Genomic DNA, 19,936 nt, shown 5'->3' on the forward strand with positions numbered 1-19,936 from the left:
CCTTTGAAATTGTTGAAGTGGAGCTGATGGCAGTGTGCGCTCACGGGGCCTCTCCGCGCAGGCTGTGCTTCCTGCGTGGCGGTGCCAAGCACACAAAGTGCTCGCAGAGAGGTCGGATCCTTGCTGCTCACCTCTTCGGTATTGGTGCAGGTGATCAGGGAGCTCTTCTGCAGCAGGCCATTCCCTGTCTGTCATTGCTTTCAGGCTTTTCAGGTAGCAAAATAACACTGAAGTGAGAAACCCGTTATTAGTTATGCCCCAGTACTGAGGGCTCTTTAGGTGGAGCACTTATCAGCTGGTGATCTTGTTTCTGTTTGAGGTCAGAGGCGTGTGCTTTCTAGTTCTTTGCTTCCTAATGTCATTGCGGATAAGCCCACGTCTTCAAAAATAGCCTTTGATCATGAACCTGTCATCTTTGTGCATGCAGCCATCTGTACCCAGAACCGCACTGGTTTGTGAAAGCAAACAGCTTTTTGCACCTGCACATCTGTGAGCTTGCTTCCTTCTCCCGAGCAGCATGATTTGTGAGCAGCTTTCCAGGCCCCTGGGAGATGTGGCTGATGGCAGCACTAACAGAGGGGTGGTGGAAAGTGGAAATCCTGAGCTCCTACACCCACTGAAGAGTTGAGGGTGTCTCCAGGCTCCTTGCTCACAGGATGCATGGAGCTGAGGCTTGGCAAGTGCAGGTTCAGTTCCCAGCTGAGCCTCAGGCATGGGCCATGGGGCAGAATTGCTCGTGCTTCCTCTTCTGCTTTGGTTTCTCCATCTGAAACAGAGCAGTTCTTTCAAAGTTCACTCGAGATACAGGAGGACGGAGTACTTTGTGTCTGTGAAACGCCCACCTGCTGGCACCTTACAGCCTGTTTTATTTTGAAGTCACATCTGCCTTTGGAGGACAAGACAGTTTAGCTCCGAGGGTTTCTGCTCAGCAGCAGCAGGGCTCTGTAGGGAAGCTCACCGCACTCATCCTGTACCCGAGCAGTGATAGCTGCCTCTGGGACACAGATGGGCAGGGGAAGAAGAGGGCGGTGCAGGGAGGTCCCAGCCTGCTGGGTAAATAGGTAAGGACACGAGGTAAGGCAAGGATTGTCTTGCTGGTAATGGGAAAGGAGCATTACACACGTGTACGACTCTTTGCACTTGCCAGTGAGTGTGGCAGAGCCTACGTGGTGTTGCAGCTGTGCTCACCAACAGGCACACACACACTTCCCTTTGTTGTTTTAAAAGCACCCAGGCAAGACTGTTGAAAAACAGAAAATATTCAGGCAAGAGCTGTGCCAGCATGGTTAATTAGGCAAAGGAGGAAGAGGCACGAGCTGTGAGGAAGCGGCTGAGGTCTGCCAGCTCCCCAAGAGGAACTCTGTGAAAGCAGGGAAGCTGTGCAGCCCCGCTCCACCAGTGCAAAGTTCATGCAGATGGACGGAGTTAAACCAGACAAACACAACCAGGTCCAGGATGGCGACTCCAACGTTGTTATTCCCTGCCTCACCTCCCTTCCTCTCACCTGCTCGTTCCCACCCTTTCACACGCACTGCCGGGAGTCCCAGAGGGAGCAGAGCCTCGTTTCCCCTCCAGAGGCGTCAGCACAAGCTCTCGGCTCCCTTTCATCTTGCCCTGGCCACGTGCAGAGAAGAATGCAACCTTGCTCCTGGAGGATTTCCTGCACGCTGTCTGGGACGCAGCTCTGATTTCTCTCAGAGACTCCAGATGCTACATGGGGCTCCTCCTTTCCCTCCCGAAGCCGTATGACATCCAGGGACCTGTCAAGCCAAAGTTAAGGGTCCTCCTTTCTCCCTAATTGCAAACATAAGACAAATGAAATACCTGTAGGAGTGTGTGCAGCTCGAGAGCCTGTGTTCAACAGAGGGGCTGTTCTGAAACCTGAAATAGCTGCTCTTGCTTCACGTGGAGTTATTTTACATTCCTTTTTCCTAAAGCTTAAGACAAATAAGCTTCGGTCTGGCAGCACGTCTCCTGTGGATTGAAGTTACTGGGGAAGTTCTTTGGCCACTTCTGTTGGGAACGCTTTTTGGGGGTTGGATTTAATAAGGCATATCATATGAATGAGAGTTTGAGGGAATTTGGCTTCAGCCTGCCAGGATTTCATGTTTTCATACAGGTAGAAAGGACAGGGCAGCTGATTTTGTAAGCAGTTTGTTGTGATGGCTGAAGGAATGTTTCGATGGCAAAGCTACTGGAAAATAGTGAAAAAGGGCAGAAAAATGTTCTGTGGGTCTGAGCTATTCTTGCTTGCTTCCTTTTTTCCCCTTCAGCTACCAAGTGCTGACAGGGACGTTCTGCAGCGAGGTAAATTAATTTTCGGCGTTGTCTTTCTCCTTTTCACTGATGCACGGCTACCTTGCAGCACTACGTGTTTCCTATTAAAGCAAACAAGACAGCAAAACCTGCAGGCATTTCTCAGGGGGTGGTGCCCTGGTTCTCTTGGTGGCAAGAAAACAAACAGGCTAGGTCTGAAAAGACCTCTTCAGGTGGCGAGCGGGCTGGGGGCACAGCTGGAAGATGGAGCTTCCCTGCCCCTGCTCTGGCTGGCGACGGGACACCTCCTGCCTGGCTCTGGTTTCCTCTCAGCAGGACTTCCGCGGGACGGGGGAGCCGAATTGGCTGCGGTGTGCGCAGTGCTGTCCCAAGTGTTTGAGTAATGGGGTGTTAGGAACGTTTTTATTTCATTTTAAATCCGGTTAATTGCTCTAGACTAAGTTACTGCTTACAGAACTGCAGGTAGGGGAGCTATTGGTCCTGCCTGAGCCCCATGAGGAGGTGATATGAGTTTGTTTTACCCACGGGGGGACATTTCTGGATTCTTTAGCCCAAACCTTAGCATTTTGTTGTTTTAGGCCCAAGGATCAGGGCGATTCAGTCCTTGGTTTTAGGGCCTGTCCTCCGATTGCACTCTCAGGCTCACAGAATGGTTCAGCTTGGAGGGGGGCTCAGGAGGTCTCGAAGCAGGGCCAGCCTTGGGATCCCACCAGGATGCTCAGGACCATTTCCAGTTGCGTCTTGAAAGCCTCCAAGGATGGAGGTTGCACAGCTGCTGTGTGTAGCCCTGGAGCTCAGTGATCTCTGGTCACCTAAAGAGCCTTCTGCTCTCTTCTGCTGCAGAATGAAGAAGAGGAAATCAAGCTGGAGATAAATATGCTAAAAAAATATTCCCATCATCGGAATATTGCGACGTATTATGGTGCGTTTGTAAAGAAAAGCCCTGCAGGCCAAGATGATCAGCTCTGGGTAAGTGTTTAGTGTTCCTTGTGTCCATCAGATTTCCAGCTCCTTCCTTTAGAGCTTCAGGATACTTGGCCTGGACCCTGTCTAGGTGAAACTCTGAGGCTGTTGTTCTGAGAAGTAACTTACAAAAAAGGAACATCCCTTCTCCCTACACATCTTCCTTCCTCCCCTCTGATTTCCTTTGAGGATGACTGTAAAGTTTGTTACGATAATAAATATACAATAATAAATAATATTTATTTATTTATTTATACGATAATAAATAATATTTATTATTTTTATTTTTTCATTCATTCATTCATTCAGTAATATGCTTTGCTCAGGAAATGAGGTTCTACATCCTTTGGCACCCAGGAAGGTGGCACGTAATTCACCATACCTTGTTCGTGGGGGCAGTGGGTGTCATACATGGTATCTGTACTAGTGCCCTGCCAGTGCTGTGATAAGGGTGCATTGCATTTGTCTCTCTGCAGCTGGTGATGGAGTACTGTGGTGCTGGCTCTGTCACTGATCTGGTGAAGAAGACAAAAGGGAACTGCTTTAAGGAAGACTGGATCGCGTACATCTGCAGAGAGGTTCTCAGGGTGAGTTGTGCCACTGGAGCTTTGTTGGTCATTTGCAACAAAAAGGGCTTTCCCAGCCTTTGCTTGCTGGTGTAGCACAGTAATGACCACTGCTCTTTTAAGGTTCTGATCTGTGGGGCTTGTGGGTTCTGGTTCAGAAGGGTCAAGATGTTCATCAGCCCATAGTACTCTCATTAATCCCATTTTCTGTATGAAGAACACATGGGTTATGGTTTTCTGTGGCAAATAGCCATCTGCCTCCATATCTTGAGATCTTACTGCTCATTGCTTTGGCTGTGCATGCTGTGCAAAGTCTTTCTGCTTGTAATTCCTTTACCTGCACACACTCAGGGGCCTTATTTCTGCACTATTAAAAGCAGTGTTGGGTAGATAGCATTCCAGAATCTTAAAGGTGGTCCTGCTGGGGCAGTACTCCCCAAGATAATTCTTGCAACTATATTTCATTCTGTGTCAGCTTACGGCTATTTTTTGTTCCTGGAAAGTATAGAGGATAAAACAGTTCCTAAATGTGATCTAATGAACTAGCCTGGCAAATAAATAAATAAAATGTTGGAATCTGTCATTCTAAATTCAAAACCCATCACAGAGCTACTGATCCATCTTCTTTCCAATGGAGTTTTACTTCTTTTCTAAATAACAGTAAAACAAATGCGAATTCTGGGAGCCAGAATTCAAATAGCGTGCCAAAGTAATGCTTGAACAGGGGTAAATCTTTGCTTCAGTAACAGCAGAATTGGGAAGCGTGCTCAGTGGAGAACATCAGCCATCTCACCTGGATTTGGCACTAGACTGCACATTGTAATAGTTATAGCTGGAGGTTGTGGGGAGGGCCCTTTTGTGAAAAAAAATCCTAATGGTCTGGTTAGGTTGCTGTTCTTGTGTCTGTGTGGCTGTAAAGTCTCTCCTAAAGCAATTGGTGTTAAAACCTTTGGTTTACGCTCTTGCAACTGAAAGCAATAGCAGCATGCTTGCATAAAACAAGCAATTGGATTGAACGATCTTCATTTGAAAACAGGGAATAACTTGTTGCATCTGGGTTGAAAATGCTTCCTTCTGGAAAATTTAGGGGTTGGGAGGAAGCTCTGTTTGAAGTCATGAATATTATATTGTAGAGGCTAAACATTTGGAGTGAAATATCCCTTGGCTTACTACAGTGTATTATTTTGGTGTGTTCCATTATGTCTGTGCTATCGTAGTGTTACACGGACAACTTGGGAAGGAAGGAGGAGCCAGAATATTGCAAATATTAGCTGAATGAAAACAATGTTTGCCACATACAAAAATTGTCTGAGATGGTATTTTGAACTGTATGTGGCCATTTACTATTGAATACAGAGTTTTACTGTTTTGCTGAATGCAGAATAACCCACTGTAGCCAGCCAGCTGCTGTCTCTGTACCTCACAGAGAGCATTCTGCACTGCTTTTCACCTGTTTGTTTTTAATGTGTGGTGTAAAGAGACATCCCTTGTTTCTGAGACAGAAGTAAAAAAATATTGGTACCTTTCTCTTCACACTTGACTTCAGAGATGTTCCACTAGTGTCAGGCCTTCTGCTTGCTGTCTTCTCTCCTTGCTAGAATTGGGGTCTTCATGTTACTAATCCCATGTAAAGGGCTTTGCCCATGAATGAATTCTAAGAAGGATAATAGTGTATAAATGCAACAATGCCAAGCTTGTGATAACGAGAATAAGGAAAGTCTCACTTTTTTTTTTTTCAGGGCTTGGCACATCTTCATGCTCATCATGTCATCCATCGAGATATTAAAGGACAAAATGTTCTTCTCACAGAAAATGCAGAAGTAAAACTGGGTAAGTTTCCTTAAATGTGTGCTAGAAACCTGTTTGTAAAAAAAATTACAATTTCCATCTTACCTTGGAAAGACTTTTAAAGATGTATTTAATGCTTGTGTATATAAGGTGCCTGTCATGTAGAAAGAGATAAAAATGGGATGTATTCTGCAAGAATGTCACTCACAGCCTGTAGGAAAAATACAGCTACTTCTGGGCAGTCAATACAAAACCTGTGTAGTAAGTCACAGCACCACCAGGCCTTCACAGCAGATTCCCAGTGTACAAAACATTTCGAAAAAAAAAAAAAAAAAGTTTGGAGAATACATTATGCTAATCTACTTGTCTATGGGAAGTGGTTTTAGAGATTTTCGTAAATCTGATGATAGATGAAATTACTTGTGTGAGAGCTGCTACTGAGCTCTTACTAAGTCATCTCTCAAGAACGTCTGAGAGTTCACTCATTTCCTTTTCTAGCTGTGACATATCAATGCTGACAGCTTCTAACTTCCTAAGACTGAATTCAACTACATTATCTCTCTGGAAGAGGGGATGTCTTTCATGTTTTTGGAAGGTATCACAGAGGATGCATGGCAGTAATTTAAAGGAGCAGGCTCAAGGAGGACCCTTCTTTTATTCGGGATGGTCCTTTATTCTCCATCTCGTTTCCTCATCTGAAAGAAATAACTGTAGAGTTGGAGAAGAAGAATAGACATAGCCTATGGATATGGGGTAGGATGCTTGGCTGGAGCAAGTCAAACTAAGCGTTAAAATAAATAAATAAATAAAAGTGTTTCCAGAGAGATTTAGCTCTTAAAACAGAGAAGCTGGAAAACCAAGAGGTCCTCAGTCCCGTTTCATTCCACTTCAGCGTAAGCATTATTTGTAAAAATTCTTTTCTCATTTCCCATCAATTGCACGGAAGGCACGATGATCCCAAAAGTCAGGTCCAACTTCCTGTTGAAGATGGTTTGCTGAACAGGGACATTAAGCAGTAGTATAAATGACCACGGTATGCAGATGGTCTGCAGTGAGGTAACACGAGTGAGAAAATCTGCTCCTTGATGCAATAGGGCTGTCTCTTTCCAGTCCTTTCTTTTCCCTGTTTTTTTGTCTTGCGTGTGAATAACACTCAGGTGCTCTGCCTGGTGGTTCCAGTTAGTGCATCTGAGCAGTTCATTCAAAGAAAAATACAGTTACATAATTATCGGTTGTATAGGCCCTTCTTCATATCTGAGCCAAACCATTTTGCTATACAGTCATGATGAAAGTAACATCCTTTCAGCACAAAGAGCACCATACAACTCTACAACTCCCCAGTTATAACGAGGCTAAGATCAGAATAAACCCATATACCCTTCAGCCTATTCTAAGCTATTTTTGAATGCAGGGAAGGAGTTATTTAAAATGGTTCAAAACAAAGTGATTACGATGGTGATTCAATTATGATTTTATTATTTTTATTATGATTTTATTATTTGGTGATTTTTTTATGATTTCCAGCTTTCACAAATGGCCTTATTAGGTACATCCAAATTTGACTTGTCCACAGGTACTATTTTTCCTTTCTAATACTGAAGATCTCAGGTTCTACTCAGTGTATCATCTAGATTAAACATCCGTTATTCTGTAATATCTTCCTAGACCAGTCCATGTCTGTTGTTACCTGCCTGCCAGATTTAGCATGCAGTTTATTGGATCATTCTTTCAAAAAGAGCAAGAGGCAGTTTGATTTCAATTATTGGACAAGATGTATTGTGAAAACTCAGTTTTGATACATATTGTAGCCAAAGGTTTGGTATCTAAACAGTATGCAAGCAATTAAGCAAACACTCTGCCACATGGATGCAACCCTTCATTAATTTCTTTACCCCACTTGGCTTTTTAGTGGATTTTGGTGTAAGCGCCCAACTGGATAGAACTATTGGGAGAAGAAACACGTTTATTGGAACGCCGTATTGGATGGCACCTGAGGTCATTGCTTGTGAGGAAAACCCAGACTCTACGTATGATTACAGAGTAAGTGTTACAACTCTGCCTCAGGTAGCAAAACATTCAAGTACTGTACATGAAAAGTTCAAACTTCCCTCCTTTTAAACCACAATAATATTATAACTGTACAAATAGAAGCATTTGCAGTATGTGGGTGGTAGCTAATTTTTTAAGAGTGGAGTTTCACTATGAGTATTTTTTGTGAATGGTTCTTATGAGATATACACATTCATGGAACTATTCTGTGCAGTGAAATACTGATATATGGAGGTTACAGGTCAGGATGGGAAAGAAAGGAAGAGGTAAATTTGAAAGAAAGGCTTGAGAAACAGTGTATTGGTTGTCGTGGTAATATGGCAAGGTATTGCTCTTCTCTTTACGTCTCAGCCTGGAGCCTCCCAGCTCCAAGCCCTTAATAATCTTCGTGGCCCACTGCTGCATCTACCCCACTATGCCTCATACTGGGGAGCCCAGACTTGGTCACAGCCCTCCAGATACAGCCTCGACAGTGCTGAGCAGGTGGGAATTGTCACCTCTCCTGATCCACTGGCAGCACTCATCCTAATGCAGCTGATTCTTCACAACCAATCTCTCAAGCAGAAAAGGCTGAGCAAATACACGGGCCTTACCTGTTCTTGTCATATTGACTGGTTTACGTGGTCCCTGCCATCATTTTTGCTCCTGTACAAGCACATACTTATATCCTCTTCATTGATGCCAAAGACACAAAAATTTGTTTTATCTTTTGAGGTGAGCTGCATGCTGTGCATTTTGGATACCAGCAACAGCTATCAAACACTTTTTCTGGTTCTTCTTCCAGCTGTTATAGTATACTGATGCTGTTCTGAAGAGACTTAGAAATCTTATTCTTTGTCCTCTGGCCTGTTTCCGGCAGTGTTGTCATTTGCCTGTCTACACTTGCCCTGCAGGATGTTTTCCAGGAAAGGCTTTCTCAGCAGCCCTTGCCTCTGGTCACTCTCTTGCTCCAGGTGTTCTCCTGGTTGCCACTTTGCACCTCTCATTCTAACTGTGGCTTCAGAAATTCTATTAGAAGAGCCTGTTATTACTTCCACTTTCTCCTGTTTCACAGACTATCATTCTTGTTGAGATCTTCTGTGCTGCACTGGCAGCGTGAAGCCACATTGTGTGAGTGGCAGTCATGACCAAAGAATGTTCTTGGATTTTAGTTTTCATACCATGTAAATCTCATCCTGAAACCTCAATAAATGAATCTCCTGTCTTCGTTGATTTTCTTTTCAGAACATATAAGCGTTAGGAACACGCACCCCGACTTCTTGAGGTTTCCTTGCCTTCAATAATAAACAAGGTTCATCTGCTTGCCTTTGTGTCTACCTTGGAATAGATTCTGCAGATGGTTGTTTAAAACTGGTCAGTGGAGGGGTTTGGACGCATTACACAGATGGTGCTGTGACTCAGAAGGTGGCACAGGGCCTGTCTTTTTCTACAGAGGTTTATGGCTGACCTGATGAGGAAAGTAGAAGGAAGCCATTCTGTGGCATCTGTAACTTTTTGTTGGTCCAGCTCTGTTTAAAATTTGACAGAAATGATAACGAATGAGTGAAAATATATATGCATAAATACATCTATAAACACATAGGCCTTTCCAGACACTGGTATTATTTTCCCTTTCACCTGTCTGCTTCTGACACCTTGAAACACGAAACCAATTTTTTTTTTTAGCCTGGTTGTTTCTCCCATTCTCCCCAGAGCCTGCAATACTGCCTCTAGAAGATTTTTCTAATTTTCAGTGATGTATTTAATAACAAATCAGGGTCCCACCAGTTTTTTTCTCAGATGCCTCTACAGACTATAACACTGGTTTTCAGCTCACATAAAGCAGCTCACAGCAGCTGGACTGAGAAGGTTCTGTTGGTTAAAGCAAATTCAGTTAGGGTGCCAGGCTGGGTCTGAGCTGCTATTCACATAATGGCATATTGCATCTGATCTTTGAAGGTTTGTCTTCTGTTGCTCCCTGTTAAAAGATAATTTGAGAGAATCCCCTGCAAGTTTATTTCATCACATGCCTCCCATCTGACTACATTTAGACACAAAAAAAAAAGTAAAATAATATCAGGTGGAAGCCTGTGAAGTTTTTAGAGGCTCTGGTTATGTTCCCAGTTTACCTTCCGTGGTCAAAACCTGGCCTTTAGCATCCAGATAAGCTGACAAAGGAAACTCCAGTCTAAGTTCACTGAGCTGAACATACACTACAGCATAAGTCTGACTGTGACTAAACCTCCTTTTGTGTGCCCAAAAACATGTGACTGGAGACTTTATAGACAGAAAAAGTCAGACCCTGGGGCCTGGCTATAATTTTTGTTCTATCAGCGTAGAAACTCAGCAATGACTATTGATAGAAGCATTAAGACCAAGATTTTTTTTGGCATTGTTGTGTCTCACTGCCTCGTGCCAACAGCTTAGAGACTTAAAATACATATTTAAATGGTGCCTGGTGTATTCTGGCTCTTTTGGTTAGTTTTTTTTGAATGCAAAAGGTTTGCATTTTGGGGCTGGCTGCTTAAATGATGAATCAGCTACTCAGAGCTGCACGGGAAATAGGAAGCTTCTGGCTATTAGCACGTTTCCTAAAAGCTCAGGAGGGAATGGGAGGGAGCAGAAGGTATGTCACAGTTGCATTAACATGACCTGGTCTGAGAGAATTCTAGGGAAACTGTAAAAAACATAACAAAAGAAAACCAAAAAAAAAAAGGCTTGAGTGCTTCAAGTTGCAATGTGCAATGTTTCTTTTCCTGCAGAGTGACCTCTGGTCTCTGGGAATCACTGCTATTGAAATGGCTGAAGGAGCTCCTCGTAAGTGATTTGGTATGGGGAAAGGGGGCTCTATACTTTGTGAGTATGTTCTGTGTTAAGATAACTTATGGTTTTGGGTGGATTTTTACAAATAATCTGTGATTTTTTCTCATTTGGCTTCCCTAAGTCCCTGGTTTCATTCCTTGCCTTCACTTGCTAGGGAAACACAACATTTTTCTTAGAGCTTTTATTAGCATTACTTCGATCGCTGCCTGTGGATACAGCTAAGCAGAAGCGACGGACGTGTTAGCAGAAATATTTGAGGAGTGGTTTTGGTTTTAGGTCACTATTGGAAAAAAAAATGGCAGTGGACAAAGCTAGGCTTAAAGGTTTTTTACTCAGGGCCTGACCTGATTTCTGCCTGGTTTTGGGATGAATACTGTATTAGCTCATACCATGGCTTCAGTCCATGACCCCGCGCAGCAGGAGTGTGCAGGGAGACCCTCGCTGACCCTGACTATCCCCCTCACTCCTCCGGTCAGTGTCTCATAGCCGTCAGACAGGAATTGGCAGCTGCAGGGTGGATGCAAGGACCTTGTACATCTTCTGTTTCCACGGAGGACCCCTTGTTTCACCCCTGCACCCATGGAACAGCTGTGATGTGAGGGTGTTTCTGGTGACTGCTGAGAGCGCAGGAGATGAACTAGATTATACTCTGGCCTGAGCTTGAGAGCACGTAGGCTGTGTTTTAAAAACACTCTTGGCTGTTTTCCTGTCAGACTTGGTTTTTAGCAGCACTCAGGAGCCAGCTGGAGCTCAGGAGCACTTCCAGACACAGTGCTCCTGCCTAGCTGAAGCTTAGTCCCGAGACGTGAGTCCGCAGGGAGTCTCCTTGGAGAGAGCCTTTATAGCTTCACATGCTAATTCCTCATTCCGCTTGTATTTTATGTTTTCACTAGTTTTGGCAGGGCATTGTAATGGATTATATTCTGTTGCATTGTGTTGGTTTTTTTTAACTTGTGCTACAACAGACTCTGGGACCCATAGCTAGAAACCAGACTTCTGCCTGCCATCCCCACTGTACCACAAGCTATTGAAAATACAAAGGAAAAAGACGAAAAGACAACCCAGATGTGAGAAATGATGGCAGGCAGCTACAGGCAAAGAAAGAAATAGAAGGCAGTAAAGGCTTCGCCAGACCACAGCCTTCTCACTTTTACTAGTTCTGTAATACTGTAAATCTATTCATTTTAAGAGAATCACTGCTGAACACCTGCATATCATGAGAAAGCAGCCTCCGTATAGATCCTATCAGTAGTCATGGAGCAGCTCTGTTGTGTGAAGGAAAAACTCTGACCCTCGATATTTCTCCGTGACAGATGGGGGCATGTTCATAATTCCAGACAAAATGTCTGGGGTATAGGAGAGATGATGGTATTTACTTTTTTCCAAGTTCTTTGTAGTTTTAACTTTCCACAACAGTAACACTAAACAGAAGTACATTGGGCTGGAGAGAAACCAGCATCTGAATGCATGGGGAGGATTTCTTACAGATTGTCTAATAATGGTGCTCATGCTCCCAAAACACAGAATAGATGAAATATGTGCTCAGCCATTACACTCTGCTCAAGTGACACAGTTTATGGGCTGTCTGGTTCGCATCAGGTTTTCTTCATCCTGCTTTTTTCTCTTATGTCATGAACAATATATATTAGCTTATCATTTATCTGAACCATAAAAAAAAATTAACTTCCGTTTATGCAAAAACACCCATTTGGTATATTAGAGATGGGAGCTTTTTTAATGTCCTTCTGAAGCTTTATATATATATAAAAAAAAATGAAGAAAGCTGAAATCATTATTGCCATTGTTGTGTTTTCTTTCAACTAAACCTCATTTAGCTGGCAATAACAATGTATTGTCATGAAAGCTTTCTTTGTACTCTGAGACTTCATTTCTGGTCTGTAGTGTGAATTTCACTGTCTGATGCCAAGGTCCTGCGGCGGGTGCTGTGCTGGAGGAACTGGGAGAAGCAAGTGGGGCCTGCGTGGGTGGTGGTGGTCGGCTGTGGTTGGGATGGGGGAGATACGTGCCCTTAACTGTGTGATCTCCTTTGCAGCCCTGTGTGACATGCACCCCATGAGAGCACTCTTCCTCATCCCCCGTAACCCACCCCCAAAGCTGAAATCCAGAAAATGGTAAGGAGATATGTGCAAACTGTATTTTCGCAGCATTGGGCTTAGGAGGATTTTGAGCTCTCTTGTCCAAGACTATGATCTTGTCAGATCCTGCAATGATTTGTGAGGTCTTTCCTCCACTGTTTCTAGTGCAGGGGAAAGCCACAGGTGCAGATATAGTTTACCTTTGGGAAGCAGCCCCTTTCTTTTGAACTCTGGCTAAGCTGCAGCAGTCATTGCAGTCACTAACGATTGGCATGGGTGGCTGCCGTTCCGGTTCAGATAGGCTGTTTGGGTTTTGGTGTTTTGTCAGAAGATTGCATGAACATTGTGGAGCTAGTGGCAGTCCTTGTGGCTTACAGAGAATTAGTTTGTCATATAAATGAAGTTTATAAAGAAAATCCTCTCTATATCAAAAGGATAAGTGCTTTTTTTTTAAAGCTGTATTGGCCAGATAGTGGTTTTGTTGATACTGATGTAAATTCAGGATAACTCCACTGAGAGGGCAGTCTGGGATGGAGTTCCCTCCTCACTCATCCTCAGCGCTGGGCTCGTGGCAGACCTCCAGTTCTGTTTCACATAGTCCCAGTGCAAAAGGAAGCCTTGCAAATTTAGTGCTTTCCATCACTCTGTCGTAGTGTTTAGCACACATTGAAAAGGCTTATTACTTTACCCTGCTATTCTGTGTTTTTCAGGTCAAAAAAATTCCTTAACTTTGTTGAAAGCTGCCTTGTAAAAAATTATTTGCATCGTCCATCCACCGAAACCTTGCTTAAGCACTCCTTTATCCGAGACATGCAGAATGAACGGCAAGTGCGCATCATGCTGAAAGACCACCTGGATAGGACCAGGAAGAAAAAAGGAGAAAGAGGTAATGTGGCGAAAACAAAAGGCGTTGCAGATAGTAGGGTCCTCTTCTGATTTTTGGCAGCAGAGTACGAGGCAGATGCACCTGAAATACTGGTACCACAAAAGCTGTGAGAAAGCTTAGTTGATGATAGCAGTGGGGCCATTTGGAAAATCTCTTTGCCAAAGCCCAGATCCTTAATGGTGTTTAAGTGCTGAGGTCTTTGGGTTCTGACTGACACTGATTCACGGCACGCAACCCAAATGCTGCTGTGACCAAGGAGTCCAAGTAACGTCTAGGCCTCTGCTTTCTAGAGTATCCAATCTGTACTCCGCGAGCCTTCCCTAGTTTCTCAGTTCATCCGTTGGTTCCTGATCCTTTTAATTTACTGTTTGCATCTCATTATAGTTATAGTTTCTGACTTCTTTGGGGTCAGTAATGCTCTCTAAAGAGCATTTTGCACTGGAGTGCACAAGAGTCCTTGAGAAGGCCTCTGAGATCCAGTCACACACACAGGTATAATCATCTACTGCACACGATACATGAAGGAAAAAGAGAGAAGCTGAGGTGGTTCCAAGTGTTATTCAGAGCAAAACCTGGAAGAAGCAGTGTTGAAGTGGCATGTTGACATGCCATGTAGCCTGCCAGCCGTAGCCTGCCACCCCATGATTTTCCCTGCCCTCTCTCCCCTCCTTCTCTTGTATATTTTATAATGGTAGGGGTACTGTGAAGATCAGTGGCTATGAGGGCAAACTCAGAAAGCTCTGTTAAGTTGGAAAATGACTTACAAACTCTAAGTATCGATTTGACAAGAATATTTGTGCCTGAAATGGAATTGCTGTTGCAGTGTAAATTTACTGACTCCAATAGTCGACATAAATTCTACCACCTCTTTCAGCTGCGGATCTCAAAGCACAGTTGAATGGAAAGACAGACAGTTAAAGGTTTTCACAAAAAATGCACTTGAGGGGGTAAAGATGTGGTGATAACAATCCCATGTTGACAGATAGTTTTATTTAGACCTGGAAGGTGCTATTTTTTTTTATCAAAGCTCCCCTAAAAGGGAGAACAGTGTGAAACTGCCAGACTATACACTTCACATTAGTGATGTCAAAAAAAGTTAGGTCCTACTTTGGTCGTACTCTGTATTGTTGGCTGTATGGCGTGCTAATTTGAAATCCTCCCTTAAAAGCTGCCTCCATGATATTCTTGAAGAGAACTTTAAAAATGTGGGTCACCTTCTCCTGAATGGCTGTGTTAAAACCAGCATTGCGTGATTATCCCTGGTTCTTTTATTTTAATTATTAATTTTAGTACAAAAGAAACACAGATTTACTGAAGGCCTCAATTTAGCCTTGCAGAAGGCATACAATAGCAGAGAAGGGCAGTATAAGTCTTATGCCCTGTCTAGATTTATTTCTGAAAAAACCCCACTGCTAACGTTGTTATGGGGTTGGATATCTCTGTGGGCTTAGCATAGCATATTGCAGATTGTCGAAACAGGTTAGTTTTGCAAAACCAGCGTAGCCCGTCAAGGGAAAAAGTAGAAACGTGTAAAGGGGCTGCCCACTGACCTGTGGTCTGAGCTAGGTTTTGAGTTACACACCTGGATTTCTTCTGCTGCATCCCCTCAGCCTCCTAGTGCAACCTGAGGATTTTAAATTCCTGGTGAACTGCATGTAGTTCAGATTGAGCACTCAGAAGGCGACTTTGAGATAACATCTTAAATAACGTCATCCTCCACTGGCATTTATTGTTCTCTCTCTTTTTTTTTTTTAATAGAAGAAACAGACTATGATTACAGTGGAAGTGAGGAGGAAGATGATGAGCTGAATGAAGATGAAGGAGAACCAAGGTTAATTTTATGACATGAATATAAAATTTGATTGGCCAAGCTGTTCTCATTGAAGACAGCTCTCCTCAGACAGATTGAGTTTTTTAACTTCCTCTAAATCCCTTATCTCCTGTATCCCCTCTGGTAGCTTTAACTGTTTTCTAGCTATTGAATACAAATTCTGAGTGTAAGGTGTCTGTAATAAGCTGCTGCTTTGTTCCTCAGCAATAGGGAGGAAAATCTCAAATGAAGAAGCCAATAAGCAGCTTCAGGCTGCCTTGTAGCACAGTAAATGCAGATGTGTAGCCAACATGGCAGAGATTTATTGAAACATTTTCATTTGCTAACACAGGACAACGAGCAATTCCCAATGCACCTTGTATTCTCTCCGCTTTAATGTTATGTTTAGTCATAGAGCAACTTGCCTTTTGTTTCAGCTCCATAGTTAATCTCCCAGGGGAGTCAACTCTCCGTCGTGAGTTTCTGAGGCTGCAACAGGAAAACAAAAACCGTTCTGACCCTCATCGCCAGCAGCAGCAGCTGAAGGACCAGGAGAAATACAAGAAGCAGCTGCTGACAGAGCGGCAGAAGCGCATTGAGCAGCAGAAGGAGCAGAGGAGGAGGCTGGAGGATGTAAGGACTGGCTTGTATTGTTGTTCCACATCCCATCACAAACAAAAAACGTGCCTGTGGACAATAGTCTTTGAAAGGCAAGAAGGCTGTGTTAAATTGTCAGCACAACCTGTCTTGTCGTCTTTAACCTTGGGAGAACTGTCACTTCTGAACACAATGATATTAAATGATTTTAAAAGGGCTCTGTCCTTTTCCTGCTGACAACCTGCCCTGAGCTTTGGGAGCAGCAGGCGCAGGGCGTGTGCTTGAGTTTGTTTGGTGGTGGAAGCCTAGGCAGAAGGGCTGAGAGGTCCTGGTTTCTTTCTCACGTGCATTGCCCAGTTCTGAGTCTGTCTTCCTGATCCGGGGTACTGGCCCTGCTTCTTTGTAAGATGTTACAAGATAGCTGCCTTTTCAGCTGTCTGACGCACTGTGATGTTGCAGGATTGCTAAATCACCAACATGTCTCTTCTCAGGAGCATCTGATGAAATTCAAGCATTGTGCAAACACTCCCAAACTGGCAAAGCATAGTGCTGTTCCAGCAAAACTGGGGGACTCTGGAAAAAACCTTTGCTTCACAAAATGACAGGAAGACATTTGTCATTAGATTAGCTGCCAGCCACCACAGAGAGCTCACATGCCTGCTTTAAATGAGTGGCAAATCTGCCCTTGGCTGCCAAAAGGGCAAAGGTTTCACTTCAAGTTTGATAGTCGTTGCAGTGGCAATTTGTGGCTGTCCACTGCTGCTGGGCTGTGTATCAGGTATCCCCTATTACTGATTGCACATCAGGAAATAGGCCTCGTGATTAATGAATACTGGCATAAATAATTGGCAGGTACAAAAAGAAAACAAACTAACCAGTGTTATTCCCTGGCTCTCTTCCAGCATCAGAGGCGAGAGCAAGAGCTCCGAAGGCAGCAGGAGTGTGAGCAGAGGTGGCCAGAGGCTAAGGATGTTCAGAGGAAAGAGGAGAGATGTAAGGAAGACAAAAGAGCTGTGGAAGATGATGAACGGTTCATAGGAGATGGGCAGAGGAAATCAGAAAAGAAGCAGGTATGAAAGCGGGGTTCACTGGCAGCAATTCACAGCTCCCTGTTCCTGTAGCTGGTGTCTTTCTCAGTTCCCTTGAGGGTGTTGCCATCCCCTGAGTCACAGACCAGAGAGGGACTTTCTAAATGTATTTACTGCCCCTTGGTCTCACATGCAACTTTCTTTGGAGTTAACTGGCATGTTACTGAGTCACCTTCCTTATCTACAGCAATGACACTTCCTCTCCCTTGAGCATGGCACTTCTGTCCCTGCTGCTTCTCCTCGCTGAAGTTGTCTTCAGTCACTTTAATCTGATTTAAGATATCTTTACCCTGAAAGCTTCCAGCATGAGCTCAACTTAAGCTTAAATCTCTGGAGTCTCCAGTCTTTCTTCAGATTGTGCAAAGGACGATCTCTTTTTCACAAATAAAAATGAAGTGGAGGTTATTTTTAATGCTGAAGTCACATTGTCAAGTCTGGCGCCTTGGCCACAATGTTTTCCTAATGTTGCAGCTAGTGACCTGATTCATAATCAAGCATGGAGTGTTTGATCAAAGACCTCTGTTTTTGGAAAAGGAAAAGGAAAAAAATGTGATTTTCTGTTGTGTTCTTCCAAAAGCCAAACTTAGAGTGTTTGGGATCATTTTATGCTTTCTGTTCCTCAGGTTTGTGTCTCTTCTGTCAGCCCTGCAGCAATTGTGCTCACTTGGTTCTTGGGAACCAACCAAATACGCCAGTATTTCCAGCAGTCAACTCGATTGTCCTCTAAGGCATTGTTCTCTCTGAGGTTCACCACTCTTTGCTTTCAGAAAAAAGTGGAAGACGTGCAGCACAACAAGAGGGTGCATCGAACCCTGCCCAAAGATCAGACGCAGCTGCTGTCTCTCCAGCATGACCACAAGCAGAAGAAGAAGGAGCCTTCCAAGAGTTCAAATTCAGCAGCACATCCTCCACCAAGCAACACAGGCAAAGAGGTACCAACTCAGCCAATGTAGCATTTTGGTGCAGTTGAAGTTTATGATGCTGTGGTGATCCTGAAGTAGAGAACGGGATGATCTTTAAACCTAAATCTGCAGCTTGACCTGTGTCTTTCTACACACTTTGCTGCAGAAAAGCCTTTGATCTCCGTTAATGTAGAGGATAAGGAAAAGGAGGGGTTAGTCTCTGTCACTTCCAGTCAAGTTCAAAGAAAGGTGTGACTGTGGTGAACTGAAAATCATAATCCCTCTGGTCGACTAGCTGTCATTCCCTTGTCTCCCAAAGAGGAATGAATTAAGGTAGCATCGTCTGAGGTTTTAACAGATGCCTTCGCCTGATGTTAGGGTTCACAGAATTGACTCAGACACAGAACACTGTCATGCATTTCAAGCGTGGGTCTGCGTGCCCCTGATGTCAGGTATTGATGCCTTTTCTTGTTCTTTGTCTCCTGGGATTTCAGGTTATTGGATTTGATAGATAAGGGGTAGCCGTGTAAAATCCTTGATTAAAAGTTCTTGTCCATTTCACTCTTTTGTTAACTCTGAAATTCTTTCTGCCATCCAACTCTTTCTGCTTACTAGTATCGTAAGGGTAAAAGCTACAAGTCCATTTTACCTATGTTATCTCATTATTCCTAGCATGCTCATTTTTCTTTTTGATATACCCCCAGTGCGTGAGCCCAGTTCTACAGCTGGTGCGATTGTCACATTATTTGGCTGGGTCAGTGTCAGAAATCTCAGCAGCCTGCAGTCCCCTCCTCCGGGGCGGCTGTGTGCAAGTAGAATATTAGGTGTGGTAGTCTGTGTATTCCTGACAAGGCATCTTCCCTAAATACCCAAACAAAGCACGAGGAGAGCTTGTGCATACGTGTGTAGGAGGAATGCAGAGCACTGCTTAGTTACATCTTGCTGCAGTCTTTAAGCGAGTGCCCACTCTGATGTGTGGGCACGCACATCACCTCTGTGTGTGTGCACGTGCTGCAGCTGGCTCCCTTGAGTGAAATTTTCTATATTGATAAGCAGCTAAACGAAACTCTTCTGCTAGGATTGTTGAAATGGTGAATGTCAATAACTGGATAGAGTCTGCAAACAGCTAAGCAGCAACGTGAAATCAAGAAAAGAACAGATACTAAGGCCCTTGTTAGAGCAGCAGTTTGTGAAAACAAGAGAATGCCTGATTCTGTTTCAAGTAAAACTTAACTGTCAAAAAACGTCCTCGATCCAAAGGCTTTGTTGCATTGACTGGTTAAACAAAACATTACTGAAATTTGAATGAGCTCTTTTGGAAATCGGTATTTAGTTGGTGGTAGAGGGCTGGGTCCTATTCTGGCTGGGGAGTAAGTTGGGTGTGGACAGAGAAGTAAGTTGCTTTTGCTAAATACACGTCACCAAAGACATAGAAATGCTTTGCCTTTGCTAGGCTTTGGGTGGGTGGAGAGAATATGCAACTGTTTTATTTCATTTAACTTTCTTTTCTACTTCACTGTAGCTAAAAGTGAAAAAAACTGCAAAATGTCAGCTCAAATACTCTTTAGTTTTGGCATGCATTTTGTAAATGAACCCTTCATAGCAGAATGAAAAGTATTATGCAGTTCAGTGTAGGCAGTCACCGTTAACTTTTAATTTAGTCGTGAAATAAAATGCTACTAGTTGCAGGTAAGTTAGGCACATACAGAAGCAAACGGTTTGCAAAAAGGGAAATCATATCCACAGATTTGCCTGCCTTTTGGATTCACAGCACGATGCTGTTGTTTGTCATCATGGCTGCTATAATATAGTCTGGTTTTGAGGGCAAATTCTTTTACAATATCACTTACTTAATCGCAAACTTCTTGGAAGACACTTTCCACTAAAATCCTAATTAGTGCAACAGGATTGCATTTTTTTGGTTGGAATTTGAGACTGTATAATTATGTTAGCACTCATAACGGTTTGTGACAATTCAAAAATGCTTTAAAGTTTTGACTATTTTTAACAGTAATAATTCAATGAATTCCTTCTTGCTAATACTGATCTTTCCCAGTTCGTTAGCTGAAAAGGTGCCAGTTTCTGCACTGGGAGAGATCTGCACAGGGATAG

At 43.5% G+C, this 19,936-nt stretch overlaps 1 protein-coding gene across 2 annotated transcripts in view; it reads left to right on the plus strand.

The window, feature by feature from the left end:
- NRK (Nik related kinase) overlaps window positions 1–19,936 on the plus strand; it is a 100,725-nt gene that overhangs the window by 38,242 nt on the left and 42,547 nt on the right. For both annotated transcript variants that reach the window (XM_013183667.3, XM_048075270.2), the window contains exons 4-14: window positions 3,121–3,246; window positions 3,717–3,827; window positions 5,546–5,636; window positions 7,504–7,634; window positions 10,385–10,439; window positions 12,499–12,577; window positions 13,252–13,427; window positions 15,186–15,258; window positions 15,675–15,870; window positions 16,737–16,904; window positions 17,690–17,854. In XM_013183667.3, the coding sequence (XP_013039121.3) occupies window positions 3,121–3,246; window positions 3,717–3,827; window positions 5,546–5,636; window positions 7,504–7,634; window positions 10,385–10,439; window positions 12,499–12,577; window positions 13,252–13,427; window positions 15,186–15,258; window positions 15,675–15,870; window positions 16,737–16,904; window positions 17,690–17,854 (1,371 nt within the window). The remainder of the gene's footprint in view (window positions 1–3,120; window positions 3,247–3,716; window positions 3,828–5,545; window positions 5,637–7,503; window positions 7,635–10,384; window positions 10,440–12,498; window positions 12,578–13,251; window positions 13,428–15,185; window positions 15,259–15,674; window positions 15,871–16,736; window positions 16,905–17,689; window positions 17,855–19,936) is intronic.

The sequence above is a fragment of the Anser cygnoides genome, chromosome 13, assembly GCF_040182565.1.
Source record: "Anser cygnoides isolate HZ-2024a breed goose chromosome 13, Taihu_goose_T2T_genome, whole genome shotgun sequence".
NCBI classification, from domain to species: domain Eukaryota; kingdom Metazoa; phylum Chordata; class Aves; order Anseriformes; family Anatidae; genus Anser; species Anser cygnoides.